Consider the following 17,016-nt stretch of genomic DNA (forward strand, 5'->3'; position numbering starts at 1 on the left):
CCTGACCTGTTAAAGCTTCTCAGGGATCTCTCTCCTGTTATAGGGCAGTGCCAATGTGCTGTGTAGCCTACATTCCCAGTTCCGGGCAGGGTATATCTAGCAGTTGCTTACTCATTTAAGGGGTGGGTCCTGGTTGAGAGAGGTCAAGGATTTGGGGGGAGAGGGCATAAGGGACAGGTCCCAGGGGAAAATGTTCTAGAAAGGATAGACAGTTCTTTGGAGAAGGCTGGGTAGAGAGTGTGAGGAAAGGCAGGCAAAGGGAGATTTCTCATGGTCTGGGGGCTGACCTGGCTGCAGAAGGGAGGGGCCCCCAGTCACCCTGGCCACTCTCGCCTTGTGCCAGCAGGAATCTATCCCGGGCCTGCTGCCAGGACCCGCCCTCCGCTGCCTCGGGTCCCGCCCTTTTCAGGATTTAGTGCTGGCAACCTGGGCGGCTCCGCTGCAGTCGCTTCCGCCTTCGCCAGGTGAGGGTCCACACCAAACAGGGGAGTCTCCGCGTGGGGCGCTTGGGGTGTGTCCGCGGGGTGCTGGGCCTCCTCTCCAATCCCCAGGTCCTTCCTGCTTAGTGTTTCCCCCAGTCTCGGGTTCTGCGCTTCTACCTTCTCACCTTCTGTTCACTGCTGGGTCTTTCGTCCTGAGCGGTCTCCTTCCCCACCCCTGCTCGCGCCCAATTTCTAGCCCATTTCTTGCTTAAAACTAAAGTGGGGGTAGAGGGGTCTGGCTGTGTGTGAGTTTGTGTGCAGGCAGCCAGAGCACCTAGAGCTTTATTTAACAAAGGCTGGTGGAGCTGCCTCTAAGTCACATTAGCCTGGGTGACGTAGCTGTGCGGCAGTGTTCTGTACTTGGTGGGTGTGCAAGGACTGTGCACCTGGCAGCCTAGGTGGCTCTGTGGGCAGTAGGGGAGCTTAGCACCTACCTGAACTTAGTCGCCCAGCACAAAGGCCTGACTTGATTTCAAATGTTGCTGTCTTGGTGTCTGAGTTCATGATCTTGGGCATTGCAGTGAGGAAGCAGTATGCATGCATAAATCAGGTATTTAAGGACACTGTGACTTGATGTTGTGTGTGTTTATGTAGTCCTAGGTGTTTCAGACATGTGGGGGGGTGTATCTGGGTGTCTTCCATGTGTGGGGGCAGTGAATTGCTGTGTGTCAAATTCATTTATGTGAGAGGGTATGTAGCCCTAAATGTGGGCACAACATACTGGAACATCTCGGAGTTGAGAGACACCTGAAGTATGATTTGCAACATATCTGTCAGTCTCAGGACATGTGTCCATAGCAGCATACTGCATGCACATGTATATGTACCTACATCTTTGAGGTATGGTGTGATTCACATATCTGGGCATCTCTAGAATGTGGGTAGTAGGCAAAAGTGTCTCATGTATGAGGAGGAGAGTCTCAGGTGTATATGTGTGACTGTCGAGTAGTGTAGCTCATTTCTAAAGTAGCAATGTGTTTGAGTATCCTGGGGTACAGGCGCAGTATGGCATAATATCTTTGGGGTGAGAGCAGTGGCATACCTGGACTCAGCTGTAGTGTAGGCAGTGTTTTGAAATCTTAGATGTAAGAGGGCAATTTTCTCAGTAGTGAGAGTGTAAAGTACCCTGAGCTTTTCAGATGGGGAACATCCTATCTGGGGTTCGTGTGTGTAAGTAGCAGGGTTCCTGGAATTCTCTGATGTGTTTCTTCCTCTGTACTTGTTTCTGATGTGTTAAGGGTGGCACTAGAGACCTAGTCTCTAGTCTCAGTGTCTAAGGTTCCTACCCTAGGCTCTATCTGAAAGAGTATCATCATCCATAGGGGTCCTTCTCCAGACAATGCTTCCTGAGGCCGGTTCCCTGTGGCTACTGCGGCTGCTCCGGGATATCCAGCTGGCCCAATTTTATCGGCCCATCCTTGAGGAGCTTAATGTCACTCGGCCAGAGCATTTTGACTTTGTAAAGCCTGAGGACCTGGATGGCATTGGCATGGGCCGGCCTGGTAAGGAACCCTTGTTCTGAGGTCCTGGTTACTCCTTCCCTGGCCTATCAATTGCCACTCCCCCACACCCTAGGCCTCTTCTTGTCTATAATACTCTATGTACCCTGCTTCACCCTGGGGCCAGCCTTCTGATTCTAGCTTCCTACAGCCCAGCGCAGACTGGCTGAAGCTCTGAAGAGACACCGTTTGGGAGTCAAGTCTAAGAACTGGGTTTACAAGGTATGTGATGGTGATGGTGGTATTTGAGGGCCTTAAACGGCCAGCTTAGGCCAGGGAATGGGTTGGCTGAGTGGCAGGAAGGCTTATGCAGGGTTCTGTAACCCTGACCTCCCACTCCTGTTTCAGATTCTTGGGAGTTTTGCCCCTGAGCAGAAAGAGACCATCCGACCCTCAGACAGCCTTCCATGCCTCTCTGAGCCAGAAGGGAGACTCAAGTGTCTGATCCCAGAGGATGCTGTGTGCAGAAGGGAGCTGCTGGGCTCAGGCTGCTTTGGCGTGGTACATCGAGGACTGTGGACACTGCCCAGTGGCCAGAGTGTGAGTGTTTGGGAGTTTACTTCATCCAGAATAACTGGGCCAGCTGTCCCTCATCCGTATCTTCTTTTTTTTTTTTGGCTGGGGGGAGGTTATTGGGAATTGAACCCAGGGGTGCTTTACCACTGAGCTACATTCCCAGTCCTTTTTATTTTAATATTGAGACAGAGTAAGTTGCTAGGCTGCCCTCAAACTTGTGATCCTCTTGCCTCAGCTTCCGAGTTGCTGGGATTACAAGTGTGCCATGGCCTTGGGCCCTCCCTCCACTCCCCCTCCATACTCCTTTGATCTTTAAGCCCTCTAGGCTCTGGCCTTGGCATAGTCATTACCTCTGGTACATGATGATGCCTCCCCCCACCTCCAGATCCCAGTGGCTGTCAAGTCCCTCCGGGTAGGTCCCGAAGGTCCCATGGGCACAGAGCTGGGAGACTTCCTGCGAGAAGTATCTGTCATGATGAAATTGGATCACCCACATGTGCTGCGTTTGCATGGCCTTGTACTGGGTCAGCCTCTGCAGATGGTGAGCCGATCCAGACGCTGGTTCTCTGAACAGCCTTGGGAATGATGTGTGACAGGAGAGGCCAGTGGAGCCAGACCATGGCTCACACTGTGCTGTGCTCTGGCAGGTGATGGAGCTGGCACCATTGGGCTCCCTACACGCGCGCCTGACAGAGCCGGCCCCAACACCCCCGCTGCCAGTGGCCCTGCTGTGTCTTTTTCTGCGGCAGTTAGCTGGGGCCATGGCGTACTTGGGGGCCCGTGGACTGGTACACCGGGACCTTGCTACACGCAACCTGCTGCTGGCCTCGCCACGCACTATCAAGGTGGCAGACTTCGGGCTGGTGCGGCCGCTGGGCGGGGCCCGGGGCCGCTACGTCATGGGCGGGCCCCGCCCTATCCCCTATGCCTGGTGAGAGCAACGCATGTGGGTGGTCAGACTGGAGCCTGGGAGGCAGATCTGAAGAACTGCAGGCCTAGGGCAGTCAGAGGGATAGTGGGGTCTGGGAGGGCAAGGAAGTGATGATGGGAGCATCCAGCGGGTAGGTGCATCAAGGGGATGGGTGCCCAGCGAGAGGCAAACTCCCAGGTATACATGTCCAGCCCCCATCAACTTCCACTTCCGCAGGTGTGCCCCAGAGAGCCTGCGCCAGGGAGCCTTCTCATCAGCCTCTGATGTGTGGATGTTTGGAGTGACCTTGTGGGAGATGTTCTCTGGGGGTGAGGAACCTTGGGCTGGGGTTCCACCATACCTCATCCTGCAGCGGCTGGAGAAGGACCGAGCTCGGCTTCCAAGGCCTCCCCTGTGCTCCAGGGCCCTCTACTCCCTCGCCTTACGCTGCTGGGCCCCTCACCCTGCGGACCGGCCTAGCTTTTCCTGCCTGGAAGGGTTGCTGCAAGAGGTGGGGACCTGCAACTCCCCAGATCCAGTCTCTCTTTCCTTCATTCTCTCTCCCAGGATTTCATACATTAGACAAATATCACCTAGCCAGGTGGCTGTGGTGCATACCTCTAATCCCAGAGACCCGGGAGGTTGAGACAGGACGAACACAAGAGTTAAGAGAACAATATGAACAATTTAGCTAGACCCAGTCTCAAAGTTAAAAATTTTAAAAGGCTGGGAGTATAGCTTGGTGGTAAAGCATTTGCCTAATATGCATGAGGTCCTGGGGTCAATCTCTAGCAAGGTGGGTTTAAAAAAACTAACATATCCGCAGGTCTACGTAGGGCTGTGGGACCCAGCTGTAAACAAAACAGATTCAGAGCCCCGGAGGAGGGTGGGGGAGGGGCGGGTGGAGGCGTGGCTACTCAGATGCAGGCTGAAGGGCTGGAGGCCTTGTCTAAGCCAGAGAAGGGGGCACTGAGGAGAGCAAGCGGCAGGTCATTCCCCACCCCCACCCCCACCCCCTCCATGGGCGTTTTACAAGCAAAGGAAGAGAGGTTCCACGTGGGAGGGGAAAAGGAAGTAATGAGGCCACAGAGGTGAGCATTATGGAGCGTTTCCTAGGGCATGTTGAGGACCACTGCTACTACAAAGAGCACTTGATCTATGTGAGATACTGTATTTAAGGATACTTTACAGGTATCCTTATGCCTGTTCAGTATTTTAGTTCTCTCAATAATACCATGAGGTAATTATTTTCATCTCCATTTAAGAGATGGGGCAGTTGAGGCAATGACAATTTAGAAGTTGCCTGAAGTTACACAAGAAGCCGAGGAGTTGGGATCAGCTCTAATTAATGTGACTTCTGAGCTTTTCCCTAAATCACCACATTCTACTATTAAAGGGGTTTAGTCTTCACTCTGAGGGCATTTGGGAGTTGTGGAAGGGTGTTGAACAGGGGAATCACAAGTCAACAATATTTCACTTTAGCCTGGTCCAGGAATAACTTAGAGGGATGACACTGACAAAGAGTGTGAAACAGAAGTGAGATGAAGAGGTCAGGGTGAGGGTCAAAGCAGTAGGACTGGAGAGGAGTGGAAATTTTGCAGAGGTGCCTTAGGAGGCCAACCTGATGGGCCTGAGTGTAGGATAAAAGTGGTGAACAGGATGGCCGTCCCCTTGGTCCCCCTAGGCAGAGACAGGGCTTTCCTTTGTTGCTTTCTGAACCCTGGGCTTTGTCCAATTTGGCATGGAATCCAGACTGGCCTCCCCCACTGGGTTACACCTGAGAGGTAAGGATAATCCCACTGGAACCCAGCACAGAGGACACACCTGGTATGGGTATGACTGGTAGCTATATAAACAGAGGGAGGTCTATTTTCTGCCCTGCTCCCATATTACCCTTTTGACTCAGGCCAAAAGCCCAGCTGTTTCCTTCTGTCTTCACAGGCCTGGCCTTCTGAAGGACGCTGCGTGAGGAGTGTCACAGAGCCAGGAGCCCTGCGGATGGAGCCCGGTGACCCCATTACTATCATTGAGGGCAGGTGACAGCCTAGCACTCCCCAGGGACCCCCAGGGGAGGCACCCACTCCCAGCCTTCTTGACTCTTGGTCCCCTCTCTGTTTCTTTCTAACTCCTTGAACCCTGGTCTTCTGTGTCTTCTCCCTTCCCTGCTGGGCCCTAAGCTCCAGTGCAGTCCCAGTCTCCCTGCTGGAGCCCCAGCTGACCCATAGAGAACCTTTTGTGTTGGTGAGAAAAAGGCTTCCCTTCCTCCAGGCAGAAAAAGCCACAAGGCATAGTGAGCTGAATGTGCCCAAGCCTAGCTGCCACTTTTCCCCTTGCTTACATCCCCTTCACCAGCTTCTCTTCCCACAGCCCAGATTCCACAACCTGGAAGGGACAGAATGGACGCACCTTTAAAGTGGGCAGTTTCCCAGCCTCAGCAGTGACGCTGGCAGACTTGGGGGGCTCTCCAGCCACCCGCCCAGTCCACAGAGGCTCTCCAGCCCGAGGAGAGCAACACAGGGGAAGCATAGATGGGTAAGGAGCTGAAAGGCTGGGGATAGAACTGGGCTAGGCTGGACTAGGGGAATGGGCTATGTACAGCAACTTCTTTGAATGGGAAACTTAGGAATACGACTAGGACAAACTGGAGACAGGCTGTACTTGTCTCCCAGGAGGAGTTTCCACCCTAGGTCTCAGCATGCCTGGGAGCACCAGTTTCTTTAGGAGGTGACATTGATAATATGTATGTGGAGGAGGTATGGAGGATGAACTGGATTATTCTCTGACAGGGACAGAGAGAAGGCAAAGCCTCGGGATCTACCTCCAGCATGGGGCCAGAGAAGGAAGGCACCCTTGCAGAGGATGAAAGGTGGGTATGCAGGATTCATGCCTTTGCATACATGATTTCTTCCTTCAAATTCTGCCGGTGGTAATTCTAGCTATACTTGATTTTTTTTTTTTTTTTTTTGATACTAAAGATTAAACCCAGGGGCACTTGACCACGGAGCTACATCCCCCTCCCTTTTTATTTTGACAGGGTCTTGTGCAATTGCTTAGGGCCTTGCTAAGTTGCTGAGGCTGGCCTGGAACTTGCAATCCTCCTGCCTCAGCCTCTAGAGTTGCTGGGATTACAGGCATATGCCATAGTGGCCAGCTACAATTGAAGATCTTTTTTTTTTTTTTTAATATTTTTTTTTAGACATTGATGGGCCTTTGTTTTGTTCATTTATTTACATGGGGTGCTGAGAATCATACTCGGTACCTCACACATGCTAGGCAAGTGTTCTACCACTGAGCCACAACCCCAGCTCCGATAATTGAAGATCTTAAGAGATTTGAAGTCCTCCTTCCTTCCCCACTTTGACCTTTGAGTTCTCTGGTCTTTGGTCCCTCAGCTGCCTAGGTCTTGATGCCCACTTGTATATGTCTTTTATCATCTTACCTATAAACATGGTCAAGTTCAACTAGCTCATCTGAAAGTTCTTATAAAACCATCCAGCTCAAAACAAAGATAGAAAGCAGGAAGAAGGTGGGACCTAGCACCTGAGCCTCCTCTCAAGTTTCTTTCTTAACTGTGCAGGTATTTCCAAGAGTTTGGAGTCAGTTCTGTCCTTGGGCCCTCGCCCTACAGGGGGTGGTTCAAGCCCCCCTGAACTTCGACATGCAAGAGCTGTGCCTCAAGGACCCCCAGGCCTGCCTCCACGCCTGCCTTTTACCTCCAATTCTTCTCAGCCCAGCCAGCCCCCTAGGGAACGACCTCCTTGGCCCAAAAGAGAACCCCCACACAATCACCGCATTGGAGTGCCTGGAGCCAGTAAAGCCACTGTCTCTTCTGGAGGCCTCTTGCTTGACCCTGAGTGGCAGAGGAAGATTACAGAGGTGAGGTCTCACTGAAATGGGCCTGCTGTCCAGAAAGGCCTAGAGAATAGGGCAGGAACTTGAGTGAAGTTTTGTCCCCACAGATGGAGCTGAACGTGCATGGAGTCACTCACCAGGAGTGCCAAGCAGCACTAAAAGCCACTGGGGGAGATGTTGTTTCTGCCATCCGGAACCTCAAGGTAAAGCCAGACCCTTCTCCCAGGCTCCTTCTTCTCCTGCCCTCCTATCTGTCATTCAGCTCCCTCCCTGTTGATCCTTCAGGTAGACCAACTCTTCCACCTGAGTAGCCGGTCTAGAATGGACTGTTGGCGCATCCTGGAGCACTACCAGTGGGACCTCTCTGCTGCCAGTCGTTATGTCCTGGCCCGGTCCTGAGCTCTACTGTCTTAGCCATGGACACCAGCACAGAATGCCTTGGCCCCTCAGGGCCTGCCATGTAAGATTAAGCAGAACCAGAATAAGGTCTTGACAGGAGCAGACTTTCCCACCTTGGGAGATCCCACTTGCTATAGGCAGATACAGGAAATGTCCAGGGGAGCACACAGTTGGTCACTGACAAATGTTTCCTCCATACCCTGCTCCTTGGCCTCTGAGGGCCTAAGCTCCCTTGGCTGGTTCAGGAAGGATCAAGTCCACCACACTCCCAAAGAAGAGGAGGATTTAGAAGGAAAAGAGCTGGAACATGTCTTATCCAAAGGATGCCTCTCATCACAACAGAAAGTGATCAAAGCGTCACACTGGACCATGGGAATAGCCATCCTGAAGTGTTATTAGCTACCTCACTGGACTCTGTGGGGCCAAGATAGTGGAAGCAGCCATATTGACTTGGGGCATATGGTTCAAACAGCCCTCCCCATTATCGGTGATGAAAATTGCCCTCCTGGACTTAAGGATATTTGATCCTTGAAGAATAGGAGATAGTTCCCTTTGTTTTTTCCCACATCAACTCTTTCTTCTACCCTCCCCCATTACATACATCTTCAAATGTTCAAAAAGTTACAAAGTTTATATGAATACAACATACAAAGGTGCAGCCTCCTTCCTAGGCAAGGGAAGGAAGGGGGTGGAGGTTAAATAAGGCACAGGAAGCTGCAGCAAGCACCAGCTATGGGCAGGGCCCGAGGGAGAAAGGAAGTTGGCACTGGAGCCCAGCCTCTACAGCTGTTGGCGGGGAACTAGGAATCCCCTCAAAGTGCCAGTTCAGCCTAATGCTGAATTGGCCAAGCTGATACAGGGGAAGAGTGGTATATCTGCCATCTTTGGTGCTACTTGCTCTTCCCCTGCCAGCCCTGTTGTAAAATCCAAGCCCTGGGTTCCAAAGGCCACTTCTGGTACAGAGACCCTGGAAGGAGTTGGGAAGGAGTGGGTAGGGACAGTCTGAAAGCCTGTGTGCAAAGGGACTGCTGGGAGACAGTGGTAGGAGACAGCAGGGTAGGGCTCTCATACACACCCTTCTGCAGAGCCACAGGTGAAGGAGGCCAGGGGAGAGGGTAAGGATAGGGCATCATGCCCCCAGCCACTCAGGCACCCGTGTCTGTTCCCTGCAGTGTACGTGGAAGAAAGGGGCTGCCTCTGAGGAGGGGCCAGGCCAGGGCAGGGGACCATCTTGAATTCTTGTTGAGGCGATGGTCTCCTCACCCAGAGGCAGCCTCTAACTGGTGATGGCAGAAGGCCCAGCGCCTCCTCGCTTCTCGAAGAACATGTAGTCCTGAGGAAAGGCCACCGTCAACAGGAGATCTGGCTGAGCCCATCTGGCTCAGTCATCACAACCCAGGTCTGGACCCACAACCCCCCATAACATTTGTCTCTAACCTCCTAGAAAGGCGAGGAAGTGCACAAAGCTTCACATAACAGCAAATGAGAGGCAGAAGGGGCAGAGATAGCCAACTCACAATGAGGAATGTGGCTCCCAGCAGCACAGCCTTCACCTTCACGTCCAGATCCAGTGGAAACTGTAGGCCAAAGTCATCTGCATCTGTGAGGGCTTCTCGGAGCAGTCCTCCCCACTGCTTGCTGATGCGGCCCACACTGCGGGATTCATCCCTAGTCTTCACCTGTTGGGAGGGAGAAAGACCCAACTGGGGAGGATGCAACCAATCTCAGTTGCCTCAAATCTCACTCCCACAGTTGCCATGTATGTATTGTACAGGCTCTACACTTTGTGAATCTTGCTAAGAGCTTTGGGTTTCTATAGAAGCTGGGGGAACTGAGGTACCCTGGGTCACGCTACAAATACATAGGGAAAATCAAGATTTAGACTCACATCTGTTGTTCTCTAGAGGCCACACCTGGACATCAGTGGTGGGAGGAAATAGAAGCCCAAAATCCACTTAGTGTTTAACTAATTGCTAGATTTTCTTTGATTACCAGTGTCCCAGAAACCCACAGTACAGTCTGTACCCTGCACAAAGTAGCCTGGCTGAGATGGCAAAGAAGGATGACAAAATCGTGGTGTACTTTACTAGTCAAGCAAGCTCCTAGAAAGCTATGTCTGCCCAAAGGTGATTTTAATCTGCAAAGTAGGGCTGTGCCTTGTCCAGGATTGAATTTGAGCTTAATCTACAGAGATCCAAGCCTATGGATCTCTGGGTCCATGATTTCCATAGACTTCTCTGATCCCAGAAGAAACAATCTTGACAAATGGGTGGTAATTCATAGTGACTTCCTGGTCCTTTTTATGCTTAGTCTCCAGTGACTAGAACTGGAGTGATTTCCTTTTATATCCTGTCCATCCCCTTCCTTTCTATCCTACAGCTCTGGAACACTTCCTGCGGCCCAGGCTCAGGCTGGGCAAGGTCTGTCCCAGCTGGTCAAACAGTCTCAAAGTCAAACAGCTTCAAGTATGGACCATTTATAATGGCGTAAAAGGGACACTGGACCTATAAGAACCTCACATTTTACACATTTCCATACAGAGATCACACAATTGTCTCCTCCTAAATTGGTTCCCATCACAGAAACTTCCTCTATCGAGGTGATTCACTTTTTAAAAGTTACCTTAGGAGGTAAAGCACCTCATCAGAAGCATTGGAAAGTCTATGGGATGATACCTGTTATTTTATTCTTATCCGCACAGAAAATTATCCCCTAAAGAACTCAGGGGACTGTGGAATGTTCTTGTCTTCTAGAAACCAAGATGTTTTCCCAGGCCTCCTGAAATTCTCACCACTTGAATTTTCCAGGCTTCAGGTTGGTGATAGGCACAGAGAAAAGGCATAACCTAGACTTCATGTCAGATGGGTCATTTGGACTTCAAGGTCAGCAGGGCAAGCTGGGATACTAAATCAAGGCTTGCTCCGGAGAATAGGATCACAGACTCATGCATACCAGCCACATGGGCCCAGTCCCTGACAGACTTAATAATCATCCTTCACCCTAAATCCAGGCTGGCCTTGGATCCCCCTCCACACATGCACACAAAACACAGGGTTGTAATTAACAATCAGATTTGCTCTTGAGGATGAAATCCTTTTTGCTGTGCTTTTATATTAAAACCACAGGGCTATCCCGTTTCTGAATGGAGGGAAATTGGAAGTGTACAGTAGGAGCAACAATAGATTTGGACTGATGAAGTCAAGGGCTTGGTCTTAGTCAAGCCATCTTGCCTCATGGAAGCTGCCATCTTGGTTTATGAAGTTCCCAGGAATCTTCCCTTATTTCTAATACCTCAAAGTTGGTGTCTGTGCCACAGCCACAGGTCCAGCAAGGCCCCACCACTCGCAGGACTGTCTGGCGATCAGCATCCTGGATGGAGAACTTAGGGAGGAAGGGATGCCAGGTCTGTAGCACGTGACCAATAGTGGTGCCGGGCGGAGCCTGTACTTCCATCTGGAGTGGAAGGCAGTTAGAATCATTGCCGAGCCCAGGACCCTGGCTTAAGCCCTCATTGGTCTCAGCTCTACCTTCAGACTACTACTTAGTCCCCTCACTAAGGTTCCCACCCACAGCATTCACTCTCACGTGGGTCCACCCTGGTGGGTCCCATCAAGGCCCGCCCCCCACTGGAGCCTCTCCCAGGTCTCATCCCTCACCGCCCACCTCCTGGAGGCCGCAGGGGCAGCAGCTGCAGCCACAGTGGAGCGGGCGGAGCAGGCGCAGCACCTCACGGTCCCCAGGGTCTGCCAGGCGGACACGCAGTGGCCGGCGGGCGCCACAGCACAGACGGGCGCAGCAGTTGCTCTCCTCCGCCGCCTGACCCAGGGGCTGCCCAGCTCCCGAGCGCAGTTCATACCGGTTACAGGTCTCCCAGCCTAGGAAAGCTGTCAAAGGTAACAAGCTGAGGTTTATGCACATCACCCGTCCAGGAACCTACCATCCCTGCCATGATAACATGCTCAACTGACTCGGATTTCTACTTACTTTCCACTCGCTCAGCCTTCTGATGAATCAAGATCTGATCAATCTGGAAAGAGTAGGGATAGCATTGACATCAAACGGCTGGCCTGAATGCCCAGTTCTTCTTCCGTCACTCTCCCTTCCACTTACCTGCACCAAGAATTCAAGGCCAGAAGGAACCCCTGGCAGTGGCAAGAAAGGGGCAGGAGACCCTGGGGCCACCGGGCCAGACGAAGGGAAGAGAGCGAAGCCTGGTGCAGGGGCAGGCACTTGGGCAGGCACTGGCACCTGGGCAGGCACTGGCGCCTGCCCGGGTCCAGGATGCAGCGCCAGCTCTGGGTACCCAGCGCTCACAGGGTAGGGAGGTGGGGGTGAAGGGGCATAGCCTTTGGGGGGCAAGTAGCCTGTGGAAGACAGGGGTAGATTAGAAAGCACCGTGAGCACCCCCCGCCCTTTCTTAGCCCGAGGGCCGCGAGGCTCCACGGAAAATGTGGTAGGAAGAGGCGGAGAAAGATGGGGTAGGGGAGCAGGGCGGTGGCTACCCGGGAGGGCCCGCACAGCCAGTCTGAGCACATTCCTAGAGGATGTGTTCGACACCCGGTGCCCAAGTCTGTGGGGGGGATAACGGAGACCCCCACCTCGCGCCCACTTACCTGACATGGGAAAGGGTCGGGTTTTCGCAGGATGGAGGTGTCGGGGCGGCTTAGTTCTGGAAGTGGAGGCAAGCTCGGAGACAGCCAGAGAGACACAGAGACAGACACAAAGACGGACAGGCAAACGCAGAGAGGCAGCTGCGCCCGGCGCCGGCCCAGGGTCTCTTGGGCGGCGCCTATGACTCGGGGAGAAACCGAAAGTGTCAGCGGGAGGGGCGGGGTACCTGGGACCCTGGATTCCCTCAAGGGCCCCAGAACCGCCCCCTCCCTTTGTTCGCCCATTCTCCGAGAAGATTGCTCTGGGCAGACGGCAGGACAAATGGACCTGCAGTCAAACCAACAGACCTCGAGGGAGGCCTCCCTGATCCCTCTATGTCCCCGCTCACCTGAAGCCCCCAGAATAACGCGGGGACCGCGCACTCGGCAGCTCACAGGCGCTAGAGAAGGCGGGCCCAAGGCGTGACCCCGCCCCTCAATCGTCCAGGCCCCACCCCTCACACCCCGGGAGGCGAGTCTGCGCACAGTGAAGGCCGCCTTTCCTGCCGGGCCGCGGACCTTGCACTTGGCACTCCTTGGCATCAACGCTGTGTCCTCCTCTTCCGCTCGGACTGCAGATGCCTGAGAAGAGGCCGCCTAGTGAGGGCGGCCGATTAAGGCCCAATCCTGAGACCCCCGCCAGGTCCTATAGCTCTGAATGCTCAATGCCCCTTGGTGGGAAGCGAGAGCAGCTGACGCTGGCGCGCTAGACCCTGGTTTCCTCTTCCCAAGGGCGGTTCGGGCCTCGCTGATGCAGCGGAACACCCTCACATACACTCTCTGGCTTCCAGGACTAGTTCCTGGCCCTGTTTCTACCTCCCTAGGGCGACCTCGCTGTCTTCTCCCTGACGCATTGGTGACCCCCACAGGCACTTTGCATGTACGTCCTGTACTCCAGCCACGCGGATGACAGGCAGCCAAACAGTGTCCATAAAGAGTGTGCGTGAGGTGAGGCTCAGGGTTATGGAGGAGGAAGCTTAGCCAGAAAAGGCTTCCCCTAAGAGGAGTTTCTTAGTCTGGGTCCTAAGCTGAGGGAGGTATTTGAAGTTGGTTCTTTTTTTTTTTTTGTACCAGGGATTGAACTCAGGGGCACTTAACCACTAAACCACATCCCCAGCCCTATTTTGTATTTTATTTAGAGACAAGGTCTCACTGAGTTGCTTAGCACCTCGCTTTTGCTGAGGCTGATTTTGAACTCAAGATCCTCCTGCCTCTGCCTCCCAAGCTGCTGGGATTACATGCTCCACCACACCCGGCTAGGTATTTGAAGTTCTACTTACACTTTGGGGACTGCTGGAAAGAGGTGTATTTAGAGAGGCAATGACATACACAGAGGGCTTTATGGGCCTGGGACTTGGCCCCAAGGGCAGCAAGAAACCCACCCAAAGATTTTAAGACCTGGAGAGATCAAATTTATGTTTTAGAAAGATCTGTTAAACTGCAATGTAGAGAACGATTGAGATGCCCAGACTGGGTTGTTAGCAGTCTATGGAAGGGGTGGTTGTAGTAGTGATGGTGCAAGGAGAAGTGATTGGCTTTAGAGATATTTAGACAATAATTTAGAATTTGGTTGGGGGGTGAGGAGTCCAGGATTCCCTCAGGTGCCTGTCTATTAACCAAGCAGATGCAAGGATCACTCAACAAAGATTAGCATAGGGATAAACACATTTGGGGACCTCCTTCTCTTCCTATGTCCATGTTCCTCTGGACTAGTCCTAGGGCTGCTCAGCTTCTTCCAAAGCTTCAATCATCATGTGCTTCAGACCCAAATTTTATGTCTCTTCCCCAATAGAACATGTGCTCAAGGAGATCAAAAGTTTGTCTTTTTTAAAACTGCACATGTTCTTTGGGGAAGAGACATAAGTAAGACAGATGAAAAGTCAGATGGAGAGAAGTGCTAGAAAGTCAAATAGAGCAGGATAAGGATAGGGAATGATGGATAGGGTTTATAATTAAATTAATTTTTGCAATGCTGGGGATCAAACCTAGGGCCTCACACATGCTAGGCAAGTGCTCTACCACTGAACTACATTCCCAGCACAGGCTTGCAAATTTTTTTTTTTTTTTTTTTTTAAGACAGGGGTCTCAAAAATGTTGCCCAGAGCTGGGTGCATTGGCGCATGCATGTAATCCCAGGAGCTGCTCAGGAGGCTGAGGCAGGAGGATTGCAAGTTCAAAGCCAGCCTCAGCAAAAGCAACTGAGACCCTGTCTCTAAATAAAACACAAAATAGGGCTGGGGATGTGGCTCGGTGTTTGAGTGCCCCTGAGTTCAATCCCTGGCCACCAACCCCCACCCCCCACCCAGATCCGCTTAAAAAAAAATATTGCTTGGGCTGATTTTGGACTCCTGGCTGGGCTCAAGGGATCTTCCCTGCTAGGGCTTCCATAGTAGCTGAGAATGTAGGCACATACCAGAGCACCTTGCTGGGTTTGTACTTTTAAAGAGAGAAGGCATCACTGAGAAAATGATAGCTGAGCAAAAACCTGAAGGAGGGATTGAGCCAGGAAGGTTTCTGGGGAAGAGTATATCAGGCAGAGGAAATAGCAAAGGGCAAAAACCCTGCAGCAGAAGTGTGCCTTACTTGTTCAGTGAACAAAGGAGTTAACAACATGAAGGTCACAGAGGCGATAGGAAGCTAGATCACATAAGGCCTTTCTGGACCATTGGATTATACTCTGAGCTAAAAAATATTGGAAGGTTTAGACAGAGAGGAGGCATGAGACTTTTTTGTTGTTGTATCCAGGATTTAACTCAGGGGCACTTAACCACTAAGCCACATCCCCAGCCCTTTTTTGTATTTTATTTAGAGACAGGGTCTCACTGACTTGCTTAGCACCTCACCATTGCTAAGGCTGGCTTTAAGTTCTAGATCCTCCTGCCTCAGCCTCCCGAGCAGCTGGGATTACAGACCTGCGCCACTGCATCAGGCAAGACATGAAACTTAAAATGCAGTGAAATGGTGGTTCTCCACCCTGGTTACACGTTAGAATCATCTGGAGTGTTTTAGAAAACATCTCTGCCTGGATCTCACTTGATATCGATTAAATTTGAATATACAGGGTGAGATGCAGGCATAGGAACTTTTTAAGAATGCTCTAGATTTTAATATATAGCCAAGGTCAAGGACTACTGGATCTCTACTATGAGGCTCTCTTTCAGGTTGCTCTGTCAAGAGTAGGCAGTATCAACATCTCTAGCAATTAGAGAAATACAAATTAAAACTACACTGAGATTCCATCTCACTCCACTCAGAATGGTAATTATCAATAATACAAGTAACAATAAATGTTGGTGAGGATGTGGGGAAAAAGGTACGCTCATACATTGCTGGTGGGACTGCAAATTGGTGCAACCATTCTGGAAAGCAGTATGAAGACTCCTCAGAAAACTTGGAACCATTGGACCCAGTTATCCCACTCCCTGGCATATACCCAAAGGACTTAAAATCAGCATACTATAGTGATGCTGCCACATCAATGTTTATAACAGCTCAATTCACAATAGCAAAGCTATGGAACCAACCTACACTCACACACACACACAATGGAATATTACTCAGCCATAAAGAAGAATGAAATGATGGCATTTGAAGATAAATGGATGGAACTGAAAAATATCATGCTAAGTGAAATAAACCATCCTCCCAAACCAAAGGCTGAATGTTTTAATATGTGTATGCTAACACACAGTGGGGGGTTGGGAGGATTAGAAGTTCATTGGATTAGACAAAAGGGAATGAATTGAACATAACTTTCCTATGTTCATATATGAATACATGAGCAGTAAAACTCCATATCATGTAAGACCATAAGAATGGGATCCTAATTAGAATAAGTTATACTAAGTTAGTAGAAGAGGAAGCTAAGAAAGATGCAGTGACTTGTTCTATATTATCTAGGGTAGGATATGTCAAAATGCACTCTATTGTCATTTACATCTAAAAAGAACAACAACAAAAAAAGTGAAGACTGTAGGTAGGCAAAGGCAGGAGGAAGTTCTTAAAGAAATCTAAGTGCAATCTGATAGACTTAGACATGGCACCATGGTGACAGCAATGTTAGTGGTGAGAAATGATCTGATTCCAGATATGCACTTGAGCTCACATAACTTGATGATGGCGTGGACACAGGAGAAAAAGAGAATTTCCAAGTTGATTTTCACTTGGCTCAGAAGAGCTTTCTGCACAGTACACATTCAACCTTACTCTGATCATTTTCTGCCTGCCCACCCAATACAGTATGCCACTAGATCTTTAGGCCACTCTGATATACTGTTCTCCTTTTTGATTTATTACTGATATGTTGATTGCACCAATTTGCAGTCCCACCTACAATGTATGAGTGTACCTTTTTTCCTATGTCCTCACCAACATTGTTACTTGTATTATTGATAATTATCATTCTGAGTGGAGTGAGATGGAATCTCAGTGTAGTTTTAATTTGTATTTCTCTTTTTTCTAGTTATTTCCTGTTCATGCTAAAAACCCAGGAAACAAACTGAAGTATTGCCAATCCCCAAAGGCAAAACAAGCCCACTTCTAGTTGTAACACTGAACACATTGCCTCAACATATTAATCTTTTTAGATGTTCTATCTTCACTGCTGAAATCTGAATTTCCTGATTTGTAGAAGAAAAGAACATAGCTCTGGGAGCTGAACAGGGAAGAATTTAAATCACAGCTTGTCCAGATCCTACCTGGATAATATA

General features: G+C 50.7%; 2 protein-coding genes across 6 annotated transcripts; one reads left to right on the forward strand and one right to left on the reverse strand.

Moving 5' to 3' along the window:
- Positions 1-414: 414 nt before the first annotated feature.
- On the forward strand, positions 415-8,213 carry Tnk1 (tyrosine kinase non receptor 1). 2 transcript variants are annotated; one of them, XM_046462020.1, is made up of 13 exons: positions 415-464; positions 1,805-1,984; positions 2,133-2,203; positions 2,330-2,521; positions 2,883-3,038; positions 3,145-3,428; positions 3,645-3,918; positions 5,349-5,443; positions 5,775-5,939; positions 6,194-6,273; positions 6,985-7,283; positions 7,367-7,462; positions 7,545-8,213. In XM_046462020.1, the coding sequence occupies exons 2-13, from the start codon at positions 1,822-1,824 to the stop codon at positions 7,656-7,658; spliced, it is 1,989 nt and encodes a 662-aa protein (XP_046317976.1). In that variant the 5' UTR covers positions 415-464; positions 1,805-1,821; the 3' UTR covers positions 7,659-8,213. The 2 variants fall into 2 exon arrangements, with proteins under 2 accessions (XP_046317976.1, XP_046317978.1); XM_046462022.1 differs by lacking the exon at positions 2,883-3,038.
- A 57-nt stretch (positions 8,214-8,270) lies between these two features.
- Plscr3 (phospholipid scramblase 3) lies at positions 8,271-12,889 on the reverse strand. Of its 4 annotated transcripts, none has more exons than XM_046462024.2 (7): positions 12,658-12,889; positions 12,272-12,447; positions 11,643-11,685; positions 11,322-11,542; positions 10,950-11,111; positions 9,176-9,337; positions 8,271-8,991 (listed from the first exon to the last, which is right to left on the reverse strand). In XM_046462024.2, exons 1-7 carry the CDS (start codon positions 12,848-12,850, stop codon positions 8,935-8,937), a joined length of 1,014 nt encoding a protein of 337 aa, XP_046317980.1. In that variant the 5' UTR covers positions 12,851-12,889; the 3' UTR covers positions 8,271-8,934. The 4 variants fall into 4 exon arrangements, with proteins under 4 accessions (XP_046317980.1, XP_046317979.1, XP_046317981.1 ...); XM_046462023.2 differs by having other exon boundaries at positions 12,272-12,453; XM_046462025.2 differs by having other exon boundaries at positions 11,385-11,542; positions 12,272-12,453; positions 12,658-12,768.
- Between the last annotated feature and the right edge of the window lie 4,127 nt (positions 12,890-17,016).

Source organism: Marmota monax, unplaced genomic scaffold (genome assembly GCF_021218885.2).
Source record: "Marmota monax isolate L192 unplaced genomic scaffold, Marmota_monax_Labrador192_F-V1.1 WCK01_AAM20220418_F8-fsc00392, whole genome shotgun sequence".
In the NCBI taxonomy this organism is placed as follows: Eukaryota; Metazoa; Chordata; class Mammalia; order Rodentia; family Sciuridae; genus Marmota; species Marmota monax.

Coding starts and splice junctions, on each gene's coding strand:
- Plscr3 (XM_046462023.2), bottom strand. CDS start 12,850: ATGCCAAGGAGTGCCAAGTGCAAGGTCCGCGGCCCGGCAGGAAAGGCG. Junction 12,454..12,657: donor CGTTATTCTGGGGGCTTCAG/GTGAGCGGGGAC, acceptor TTTCTCCCCGAG/TCATAGGCGCCGCCCAAGAG. Junction 9,338..10,949: donor GCACAGACACCAACTTTGAG/GTATTAGAAATA, acceptor CCCTCCCAACAG/GTGAAGACTAGGGATGAATC.
- Tnk1 (XM_046462020.1), top strand. CDS start 1,822: ATGCTTCCTGAGGCCGGTTCCCTGTGGCTACTGCGGCTGCTCCGGGAT. Junction 1,985..2,132: donor CATTGGCATGGGCCGGCCTG/GTAAGGAACCCT, acceptor AGCTTCCTACAG/CCCAGCGCAGACTGGCTGAA. Junction 3,039..3,144: donor TGGGTCAGCCTCTGCAGATG/GTGAGCCGATCC, acceptor GTGCTCTGGCAG/GTGATGGAGCTGGCACCATT.